The sequence below is a fragment of the Terrapene carolina genome, unplaced genomic scaffold (genome assembly GCF_002925995.2).
Source record: "Terrapene carolina triunguis isolate 2854851 unplaced genomic scaffold, T_m_triunguis-2.0 Scaffold85, whole genome shotgun sequence".
In the NCBI taxonomy this organism is placed as follows: Eukaryota; Metazoa; Chordata; order Testudines; family Emydidae; genus Terrapene; species Terrapene triunguis.
In genome coordinates, this window is record NW_020664436.1 from 8,548,028 (window position 1) to 8,560,327 (window position 12,300).

Below are 12,300 nucleotides of genomic sequence, written 5' to 3' on the forward strand. Positions count from 1 at the left end.
AAAGGGTTTTTCCGTTGCTGTAGTAAATCAACCACCGGAGAGGAGATAGCTAGGTCTACAGAAGAATTCTTCCATTGACGTAGCGGTGTCTACACTGGGGCTTAAGGACAGGCTAATTACGTTTCTCAGGGGATATAAATTTTTCATACCTCTGAACAACATAGCTAGGTCAACCTAAATTTTAGGTGTAGACCAGGACTAAGAGCCCAATCCTGCATCCTTTACTCACATAAGTCCCATTTAAGCCATTAGGAAATCAACTTGTCTATTCCTGTGAATACAGACAGGACTGAGTTGTACCAAACAAGTTGGAATGATTTCCATAAGAAGTTGGTTTTAATTTACAGTTTAACAATTCATATTCATGGATACAAGAAAATGCACAACTGAGTTATATTTCAGATTACACTGAAATAATTTGTTTTTTAAATTTAATTTTTTTTTTTTTTAGTAAAAATAAATGAATACCATCAATATACTTCTCTTGAAGCAGGGAAGATGAGATAGAGGTTTCTACTCCTAAGGCCAGACCTGCTGATAGAACAGTACAGGCCAACATACCCTTGTGCAGGCTCAAAGCATTCTTCCCTACATCACTTACACACAAAAAACAAAGGGAGTATAATCCTGCTGGCATCCTGTGAGCCTGGCAATGGTGGACACACACCTGCATGATGCACCCCTGTAAAGGTGGATCCCAAACACCTCCCAGTTTGTGGGAGACTGAGTTCAATCTCAAATTTAGTCCCAAAGGCCAATTATCTGCCATTTCTTTAGTGAGTGTTTCTAACTGAGATTAGTTTGCCACTTCCACGGAAAGATTAATTAAGCAGCACAGCTGACTGAAGAGTGCAGGATGCTTCTTTAAAGTCTAGAGTGGACTAAGCATTTTAACAAATTATCTGTTTAATAATATGCTCCTTCACTTCTAATTTTTTTAATCAAAAAGAACTTGTGCATTATCTGCTTTATTTTAATGCTGTATGACACCATAAAGGACTTTACTCTCTCTCTCTCTGTGTGTGTGTGTGTGTGTGTGTGTGTGTGTGTGTATGTGTGTGTGTGTGTGTGTGTGTGTGTGTATAAAATAGAAAAGTCAAGTATCAAGCAAATCTTTTTGTGATGCTAAATGAGCAAATACATCCTTTATGAGCAGGGTAAAAACTGAACAATTAGAACTAAGGCATGAACCACATTTGGATGGGGGGGTCGTCACTGGTTGCTTTCACAAACTATTAGATGAGCAAAGATAAATCTTCAATAAATTGTACATACTTCAGGTTCCAACATCACACAGCGCTGAAATGCTCTGGCAGCACCGTCATAGCCTTCCAAAGCTAAATAGGCACAGCCCAAAGAAAACCACACACCCAACTGAAAAGAAAACAAAGAGAAAGGGAATTCAGTATTTATGTTCTGCACAAAAGAAATTAGTTAAGATTCCTCCATGCTCAAATCCATATATTTCTTGGTGTTATAGGGCAGTGCGCTATATGTAAGGCCCTTTACTTCCAGTTTTTATTTTGTTTAGAATTTTTTTTAGTGTTTATTACATTATTTGAAAAATGGGTGAAAATTAACTTCACAGTTTTCTGGATAATTATTGGGGTTAATGTTGGAGGACAGGGGAGAGGGAAAAAACAGAAAACTAAGTAGTGAAAGCAAAAGAAGTTTACTGATGTGATTAATTTTTTCTTTTAAAAACAATTTACAGTTGTGATGCTTGAGATAAAGGGTGTCAGTGTAAATCCGAAAGTTCTGGGTAGAATAGGCTTTCAGCAGTTTTTTCAAAATGTCTGTTCAAAAGTCCATTCTCTTGCAGTCTTGGGTGTACCTGAATTTAGAACAATATTCTTTCCACATCAGCTGAGCTAGGCAGGACACTGAAGATGAGGGAAGCAGCATAGCTCGAATCTGGGAAGTTGGTGTGGTGAATTTCTCAGAATTCAAATGGAGTGGTGCCACCACTGGCTGGAGAAGGCATCACCATGTAAGCATGGAGTTTGCTTTTCAGGTTAGCCCTTTCTTCATTAAATGTATATCAGAGACCACACTATTACAATGGTGGTCAAACAGCACAACAATTTTCCAGAATGCTAATTCGTTCTTAAAAGCCTCAGGGGACACGAGTGACATAGCTTTGCATGAATATTTTGGAAAGCCTTTCTGAATATTGCTCCCTGACTGGCAAAATGGGCATGAAAGGATTTATTTTTTTTCTAGAATCTCCCCAGATGTGCTTTTGTGCAAAGTTCTGCAGTGACACTGTTGACCAGAGTGCCATACGCTTCTGTGTTAGAGAACGTTATGTCTGCTGAAGAACAAGATTCCAATTTCTTTTATACTTCATACAATGACTGAAGGGTTTTGATCAAAATTTGAGTTTTGTGCAAAGGATTTGCCTAGTTTCTTGAGTAGCTGCTTGAATTTTCAGCTTTTGCACTGCTGAACTCTTCATAATCTTACAGCTGAATGAGGACACTCCATGCCTTCTGAACACTCTGTACAACTACCAACTACACCATCTTTTCAGTACAACGGCAATCGGAAGGCTGCATTCAAATTTGTTCTCTTTGCAGACATCACAGAAGATATTTTTCATTTTACTGGAATATCAAAAAATAGCACTAGCTTCAATTAACAACTTCCTTAAATTAGCCATTTCTGGAATGCCCATTGCATGAGAGAGCAATGTACAGTAAATGACCTTGGCAAGACAAACAAAGCAATTTAGGTTTTTCATTCAGCTTTACTTCCTGTGTTACCTTCACGCAGTAAGAGGCAGAGCAGAGCAAATATGACTTGGTCAGGTTGATTGAATTTGGCAGGAATTTTCACGGCCAGGCAGAACTTTCAGACAGAATCTCCCAAAAGACCATCACCAAGGCCTAACTGTTGCCCTGAGAAGTACAGGACACAGAGAAATTCACTTATTACGTAACGTCAATCTTGATTTTTCTTCCATGCCTGTGTGAATATTGCTTCCAATGTACATTTATTTCTGGTTTTGCTTTCTTCTCTTAGCCTTAAATGTAGTTTGCTTTCCAAACGTTCTTTAATCTGGTGAGCCCAGGTTTCAACTTCTATGGCACAACATGGACAGTGCAAACATTCAAACTCACTCTTGTTCTGTTTTTCTTTTTTAAAACTTAAGGGTTTTTTTTATATTCTGAAAAAGTCGAGATGTAGTTTTTCGGTTTTGATCAATGAAAAGTGGAAGTAGTTCACACTGTGAACTGATGCTTAAATGAGACCTTCTCTTCACACAATTTAAGTACACAGGGCAGAGAAATTCAACTGTGTCTCAGAAAAGGCCTACTGATAAGCTTCAACTAGCATTACCTACAAACACACCTCTAATCCTTTTTTGTGCAATAATTAGATGTTGAGGCACTGCTTAAGTGAGTAAACACACTCCTGAACCCTGAGAATATGTATGCGGGTATGTATCCTACAGGGGTCTCTACTCACCCAAGCAGTGCCTCTCTTGTCTATACTGCTATTTTTACCAGTGTAGTGTCCCGCTGCTGGAGTCTTTCCCCACCGCAGGGAAAGGTTCCAGCAGTGGGAAAACTCTGTCAGCAACCTGCTGTCTGAGCCTTTCCCTGCCACAGGGAAAGACTGCAGCAGCAGTGAAACGCTCCCCCGATGCCGCCCCACTGCCAGATCTTTTCACTGACAGGTAGCTACACACCACAGTGTCGGCGCAGTTTGATTTTCACTGTGGCATGCATCTACCCATACCTATATGCCGCCAAGAGGTGTGCAGTGTAGATTTAGTCTTTAAAAACCAAAGAAGTGAATGCTCTTGCTAATGTCTGAGTTGGTCAAACAGTAACTTTTCCAACAGCAACAAGTTAAGATAAACAGTACTATATTTCAGAACAAGTAATCTGGTTTAGATACTGAGTCCTAAATACATTGATAAAACATTTTCTGAGGTCCTTGCTGGTTAAACACATCCATAAAAAAAAAATCAAACTGGATTTCAACATTTCAAAACATTTTATAATCAGCTGGGGAATTGTTCCAGATTCTAATATCTAGCGTAGAAAGCCTCCATCATTCAAAGTGCCAAGATAAGAATAATGAAAGAAAGAGTCACTATTTTTCTAGGAAGGAAAAAAAATTGGGTCAGATTATGTTATCCCTAATTCATACTGTGTAGCAGTATCTTATTCCACACACTGTCCTTTTGATTTCAACATAACTACTTGTGGAGGAAGGTTTTTATGTAGGTAAAGGTATCACAAACTACCCTGTTGTAACAAAATTAACACAACAGGTCCATTTTTCTGCTGGTCTTGTAGCAAGCAGTTCTGACATTAACCTAGGCTCTCACTATGAAAGTATAAAAGTTATTTGTACATACAAAGTGTTACCATTTGCAATTCAGGGCACAGACAAGGTCAGTGACCAAAAGCTGGTAGCTCAAATGAACGTTGCATCAGGAAGCTCATTATGATGCACATTTCTATCCACACTAGTCTCCTACTTTCAGTTCATCGGCCCCACACCAATCCAACCAGACCAGTAATTCCCTATTGTTTATTAATATTAAAATTAATTGATTTTATTCTTTCAACGTTTTCAGTTTTCACTAGGTTGCAGATATCTGTATTGAAAAGACACAGAGGCCTTCTACATGTCATGGAAGGTAGGTGGGTTTGACAGCTGAGGCTTTTGGCATTCAGGACTGTATGGGAGTTGTTTTTGACACCCACAAAGCAGTCGAGGCTTTTGGTATTGGGGAGGGGCTGCATCTCCTTTCTCCCACTCTAAATTTTTGGCAGGATAGAAGGTGACTCTAAATGTGGGACATAGTAAGATTTGAATTCTTCACTCCTCATCCCAGGAAAACTTATTAGCAAGAACCACCCAACCCTGCCCAACATATGCAGGAACACCTAACAATAAAAGTAGTACATTAGCTTGATCTTTCTGCTAAAGTGATCACCCATGAAATATTTAGCTATGCTTGCAGTGTTGTTATAGCCATGTTGGTCCCAAGATAGTAGAGGGACAAGGTGGGTGAGGTAATATATTTTATTGGACCAACTTCCATTAGTGCAAGAGAGCGCTTTGAGCTACACGGACCTCTTCTTCAGCTCTGGGAAAGGTACTCAAGTGTCACAGCTAAATAAAGGTGTTAACTCAATAGGTGGAAGAAGTCTTGAGGCTTCTCAAGTTATCTCAACTATCACCTTTCCTCGCCTTCTAATTCACATGCTGTAATTCTATTGGTGAAGTGAGGCAGTAGCATGAATGGTATGGTATATGTATCAAGAGTTCTCACTGGCAGATTACTTGGCTGCCAATTGTCACCGGAATGGCCACAACCCATTGTAGCAAGACTCTGGCTGTGAAAACGTAAGCCATTTCTAGCCTCAGTCTCAAAAATCTGGTTAGGGAGAATAGTCAATTTCCTTATCTAAGAAATCTTTGGGAACACTGGACTCTGTCCACAGAAATCAGGAAGTTTTGATCAATGCTAGAAAGGAAGAATAGATTCTTTGCAACAGAGAATGCATCATTTATGTAGTTGAATCATTCATAATTTTTGGGAGGAATCTACATTTCTTCCAAGATATTCTGGAACAGAGAATTAACTTTTGAAAGGATACATTTTAGGCAGATCTTTAGAAGACAATGGAGTATGAAAATCTTCAGTATCCAAGGGGGAAAAAAAGATACATCACTTTGTCCAACTTGTCTCAAACAGTTTGCCTCTAAATCTTAGGTAGAGCATCCTGAGGAACAGGAAATTTCTCTCTTCTATATGGAGGAAAGCTGCTCATTTTTATTTTTCTTGGATTGGCTTTCATTTAAAAGCTTTCTTTGGATGGAACACAAAAAATGAAGTGCACCTCTCAGCAGAATGCTTGTTAATTTTATGCTTTAAGGAATAAAACCTGCTGCCCTTTATTAACCAAAACTCCTCTTGCCTTAAGTGAGAATTTTGCCTGAATAATACCAGCTGAATTTGACCCAAAATGCTTTTTTTCCCTTTGCATTTCTTGTGGGAGACAGGGACCAGGAAGACAAGAATGGATCTTTCTTCCTTTTTTAGCTTCTAATGTGTATATTGACCTTGAGTACTTGTATAAATCAGAATCAGGCTCTGACTCACTGGAATCAAACATGTCATTTAAGCATTGAATCACTTCAGGATTTAAATTCTTAATGCTTCAGGGAAATATTTTCCTACAGGAAGAAGGGAGATTTGTTTGTGCAGAACTACAATTAGCAGTGGTGGTTTTGGTACGATTCTGTGGAAAGACAGGAGATTTGGAGGGGGAGGTATTTTATGCCATCTTCTCATGGACCTGAGGAAGAAGTTATGAGAAGCACAATATACAGACATAGAAGAGGTGAAAGCATATTTAAAATATCTACATCCTTTACAGGACAGGCATTACTGGAGTAGGCATCACACATAATAGTAGCAAAAAAAGTGACGCTAGAGAAAATGTACTTCTGTATATAGCGGGGTAAATGTGGGTGGATCTGAGAAGCCACTCGCCTTTGGAAAGAAAACCAGAAGTCCTGAGTTGCACTAATTGCAGACAGAGATTTTGTTATGCAGAGAAATAGGAGAATAGTTCTGACTGTCAATTGCACCCAAAAATAAAAGAGTAAGAGAAACTAATTACCACAATATTTAGAAAGGTGAGGTTGGAGAAGAACTGTCAAGCTACTCAAAACTGATATGAAAGATAGTGTTGCAGTCCAGGCATGCAAGAGATCTGGGCTCAATTTCTGGCTCTGCATAGACTTTTTTGGTGACCATAGGCAGGTGATTTAATATCTGTGCCTCACTTTTCTCTCTATACGATGGGGATATCATCACTTTTTTTCTCCCAACCTGTGTCTGTCTTGTCTATTCAGATTGTAAACTATATGTTCATTCAGACCTAGCACAACAGTGACATGATCTTGACTGAGGCCTTTAGGTACTACTCTAATGCAAATTACCACCACCACAAGTACAGCAGTGATCATGAGTAAGGGTACAATTCTGTCATGGAGGCCACGGATTCCATGACTTTCCAGGACCTCCATGACTTCTTCCGCATTGGCAGGGCTTAAGCAGCTGTCAATCCCACGGATGCTGGAGCTGCAGCCCAGGGCTGAAGCAGTGTGTGTGGGCGGGGGAAGAAATCGGCCCCAGGGCTGCCGGAGCGGCATTCCATAGGGCCGCCAGAGCAGTGGCCTGGGGCCATCCCTGGGGCAGCCGGAGCAGCTGCTGGAGGCTAGCCCCCACACTGCTCCCACCATTAGCCCCCTACCTCCCAGGTATTTTTTAGTAAAAGTTAGGGACAGGTCACAGGCTTCCGTGAATCTTTGTTCATTGCCCGCAACCTGTCCCTGACTTTTACTAAAAATACCTGTGACAGACACTTAACCTTAATCATGAGTAACTCTAATGGCAGACAGAGACCAAGATACTGTAGTTCACTTTGCAGAGATTGCTGTAGGCAGATTAAATTGTTTCTGTATGTCTTAGAAGTTGGACAGAACAGTGCAGAAGACCACTTTTATTCAAATTTCCTCCCCATCAGAGAAAATGGTTACGAACTGAAGACAGACTTTGGAAGGCAGACTGTAAAATGGAACAGTATGCCAGCTGCTTCACAGATGAAGGTAGCTTAAGGTCACAGATGCTGAATTATTGGTCTTAGTTCTTACAGATCGCTCCAGAACTCTCTCTAGCACAGCTGTCTCTGTGACAATGGGAAGAACTTAATCAACAATCTTCCATATAATCTGCATTAGAACAAGCTTTTGGTATTGCCAAAATAAGCAGGTGAAATGTGTTCTGTGCTTTACCTTATAATGCTTGAGAGTTATGCTCAAGCATTTATAGACTCCAATACCAAAAATGTAGAATTACTGATACATCAAGAATGCTTTCAGTACACTGTGAGACAAATAAATGTGAAGATTTAGTTGAAAAATAACTTCAGTGGAAATTATTCAGTTTACTTTAGTCTCACTTGTAAAAAAAAAAAATTACTGTTGAAATACAAGTTTTTATCTCATCAAAGAATTGTCACCACATGTAATAAGGTTTAAGGAAGAGCAACTGCCACTGGCAGTGCATTGTTTTCCTTTTCCCTGCTAAGTCAAGAGAGAAAATAAACATGCTATGGAGCAGGAATACAAATTTCAGAGCAAGGAAACAGATGCTTTCTATTTTTTGGGGAGGGGGGGTTGGGGGAGGACAGAGGGGGTTAGAGGGGTGTTAAAAAGAAAACTAGCCATATTTAAAGAAGCTTATCATATTAAATTTCTGAAAACCTCAATTAATTCCCCTGTTGTAGTACAGGAGCTCTTTATTATAATTTACTATTTTTCTTTGGATGCCAGGTAACATTGTTCACTCACCTACTTTCAGCCAAATTACTACAGAATAGCTGGAGCTAACTGCCCAGAATACTTTAGCACAACAAACCTTTCCAAATGAACTGCAGGTTCAATTTTAACAATGAACTTCTAGCATCTCTGAAGGTCTCAGGCTGGAAAGGAAACTATTTAACATTACTATCTCCATTCTATCGGATACATAAGTGTGCTTTTACTCAGACTTTTAAATTTTGCTTTCTTGGCACAATGACACTAATACAGTGGTTCCCAAACTTTAACAACCCGCGAACCCCTTTCACTAAAATGTCAAGTCTCATGAACCCCCTCCTAAAAATGAATATTTCCAAGGATTTTCTCCCTTACCCGAGGATAAAGTATAAAAGCAGTGATCTTGGAAGTATAAAATTTGTTTTTATGACATGCTTATTACACACTATTTATTATTTATCATTACAGTATTTTATTACATTATGAAAACGGCAACACTCTTCCAAGATCTCACTTTTGTAGCTTGTATCACTTTGATTAAGCCTGTTATAAGACAAGGCTCCTAGGTTTCATCAAGGAGTATCAGATGTGAAACAGCATGAAGGTATTTAAGAAGCCAACTCAAAGAGTTCCACCTACACAACATTCAGGTCTTGAGCAGTCCAGGCAAACAACGCACGTTACAACAAAGCTTAAACTTGTTCTTCATAATAATTTAAAAAACAATACTAGCAGCCTATTTAATTTTAAAAACAGCAAAAATCCACCTCCCTTTTCCATTTCTTATAAGGAGTCTTGAAGTTTAAATCTCCTCAGTGTGATGGATATGCTTGCTTTGATCTGCATAGCTCTTGGAAGTCCCCGGGGCTCCGGGCTGCTGGCCCTGTGCTGCCTGGGATCCTTAAGGACAGCTCTGTCCGCCATTAGGGAATTTTTTCCCCGAGAACCCCCTGTAACATTTCATGAACCCCCAGGGGTTCACAAACCCCAGTTTGGGAACCACTGCACTAATACATTCCTTTTTATTTTCACATAACTTTTTCAGAAAATAAGGTGAACACTCAATCAGAAACCTAGTTTGGCCTAAACAGTTAAGTGCTTTGTTTACTACAAATTGCTAATTAGCTTGTGGATAAAATAATCAGGGTCTATTAATCTTTTTCTTCGAGGTTCTCAATCAACTCTTTGGAATGTTGCACCTTTCTCTGTGCTTTCTTTTACTGTGCTAGCAACATTTTCAAAGTCATTTTTTTGATTTCCTACATCCTCAATGTACCTCAAATTTCTAATTTTCAAAAACGTTCTAATGCAGCTCTGCTGTGTTTCTCTCCGGTCTCAGTTAACAGCCTCATCATCATCTCAATTTATGAAAGTTCTCGTTAACTCACAGAGATGGCTCAAGTCAGTCACAGATACAAACACTGCCTCTGGAGTGTTTTCCTCTTCCTCGCTTTCACGCCTGAGTGATGAAGTCCAGCCCCCCCCCCCCTTTTTTTTTTTAAACTCAGATGTGGTATTATCTCTACTGCTTTTCTTGCCTGGCATTCCCCTTGGTTGAATTCTGTCTATCCATATGACCACATTTCTCCCAAATGTACCCTTTTCCCAACCTCTCTCTCTTTCTCATGTTCTTTGGCATCTTCTTTTAAAGCTTTTGGTTACACAATGATGACAGAGGTACCAGAAATCATAATCTGGAGAATTTAAAGGATAAGACTACTTTACTGCTTGTATCTGTTAGTACCCTCTTTTCTCCAACTGCAGGATCCCCTTATTCTCACAGGGAATCAAGGTCTTTTTGATGGTGCTCACTCTTCCCTTATTCCTTGTGGTTGGCTTTGTGAGAAGATCCCAAACGTACTTCAATCTCCTTGAACCAAGAGATGGATCTTTGTTGCTTGGGAAGCTCCATTTTGCTTTCCCAGACATTTCCGGCTTATCTGTTTGGTTTGCAGATCTCTTCATAAAGGACCAGAATGGAGTTAGCTACTGGACAGAGGGAGGGATAGGCCATAAGACGCCACTCTTTGTTTGTGCTGTTCATGCAGGCCTATTCATAGCGAAAAATCCTCAAACTCATCCAAGAGCAAAAACTTTGTTGGTCTAGAACCACTACCCAGCCAAGAGATGTGCAGAAGAAATGAGTCCAAGGAAGGTCTTTTGGGGTGTGAGCAGTGGGTGTGTTCCCCATGTTTGTTAAGGAGCTCTAGGAGTCATCTACGAATCACAATACCTGCTGGGAAGTGGCAGCTCTAATCCATTCCCAATACAAGGCAATAGCTATAAGACACAATTCAGCTCTAAACTGAAACATCAACATAAATGTTTCTAAATCTGAACGGATTTAGCAGCTCCCATAACCTTGTCACTACCCAAAATAGTAGTAAATTGCAGCAGAAGCTGCTTCCTCAGTAAGTAAACACTTCCGGGTCTCTAGTCAATACTGAGACTTAATTAATTATTACACAAATTCATTAATACACAACAATTCATTAGTGTATCAACTGCATTTTTAGTGCAATTAGCAAGAATCTTCCAGAGAGGTTTGTGTCTCCAACTCTGCCATGTAATCCCATCATTCCATATTGGTATAAAGACAACTCCAGTTCGTAGGTTTTCCCTTGATTTAGTTCCTACCACTCTCTTATTACGTCACGTCACTCTCTTTCGCAGGATTCTCTACTGAAAATATCTACATGGTCTATTTTCTTTAACTAGGATGCAAGACAGTCAGTCAAATTTATAAATATATTTGTGTTTAAAAATCTTTTGCCAGCGGAAAAGGAGGGAGTAATAGTGTTAAGATTCTATAATTTATAATCTCTATTTTAAGTACTTCTAAGCAGCCTATAAAATTTATATATTCTTAAATGCACATGAAATACTGTTTTGCAGTTAGGGAACTATATTAAATGAAAAAATATCATGCTAGATTAAGAATATACGTTAGTGAGAAATACCTTTATATATTATACCATAATTGTACTACTGTGTTGTCTTTTGCAAACTTTTGCGCTTTAATATTGCACTTCAGCCAAATAGATTAAATAATAAAATGTTTGTAAAGTAGTATAAAACTTGTAGAATTATGTACAACTATCATTTCTAGAAGTGCATCACATGAGGACACTGAAAGTTCTGATCTGGACTATTTGGCGGTGAGAAGAAACTTAAGATGGGGTCAGTCCGCCCCGCCCTTTATTGCCTTAGTCTGAGACCATGTTCACAATTATTTAGCAACAACTATTCATTTGCAGTGTCTTGGCATTTTGGGGATAGTCGGGATGCAACAAGCCAAATCTCAATTTCGGCAGAAGGCCTGCATAGGAAAGCTTGTACATGTCCATTATTATGCTGCTTCTAGACAGAGCTCTTAGTCTCACACCTCGAAGATCATCAATATTTACCACATTAATAAATTAATAAAGTTAAAACTGTTACTCTGACCATTTGTGAACACAGTTAACCTGTTTTTAAATTTTGAAAAATACATTTAAAAACACAACACAATTAAAAAGTAAAAATGCTAACTTTAAAAACCATATTTGTTTTTCTTTCCCAACCTGCATGGGGTTAATCTTCACTGAACGTTCGAAGCACTCCACACATTCTCTGAACTCTTTGTTGCGAAGATAGAGGAGGCCCTTGGAGCGCTGGGCCCGGGCACTGCGATGCTTAGATAACTCCCAAGCCTTGTCATAGTACTGGTGATCTTTAAGAACATCGCCAAGCAAGCAATATAATCCTGGTGTTTCCTTTTTTTCTAGCTCTCGCCTCAAGACTTCTTCCGCCTATTATAAAAACAAAAAGGAAATTAGCCTGTAGGCGGTGTGGTTCCCTGATGCCCCAGAGAGGGATGAGCTCCGTCGGAGATCAGGGTGGGCGGAGCCAGAGCACTCCAAGCCCGACCCCCAGAGGGTCAGAGGCTGGACAGGAAGTATAAGA

General features: G+C 39.4%; 1 protein-coding gene across 3 annotated transcripts in view; it reads right to left on the reverse strand.

The window, feature by feature from the left end:
* Positions 1–12,300, reverse strand: part of TTC27 (tetratricopeptide repeat domain 27) — a 164,982-nt gene that overhangs the window by 30,830 nt on the left and 121,852 nt on the right. For all 3 annotated transcript variants that reach the window (XM_026649784.2, XM_026649783.2, XM_026649782.2), the window contains 2 exons: positions 11,919–12,146; positions 1,276–1,374 (listed from right to left, as the gene is read on the reverse strand). In XM_026649784.2, the coding sequence (XP_026505569.1) occupies positions 1,276–1,374; positions 11,919–12,146 (327 nt within the window). The remainder of the gene's footprint in view (positions 1–1,275; positions 1,375–11,918; positions 12,147–12,300) is intronic.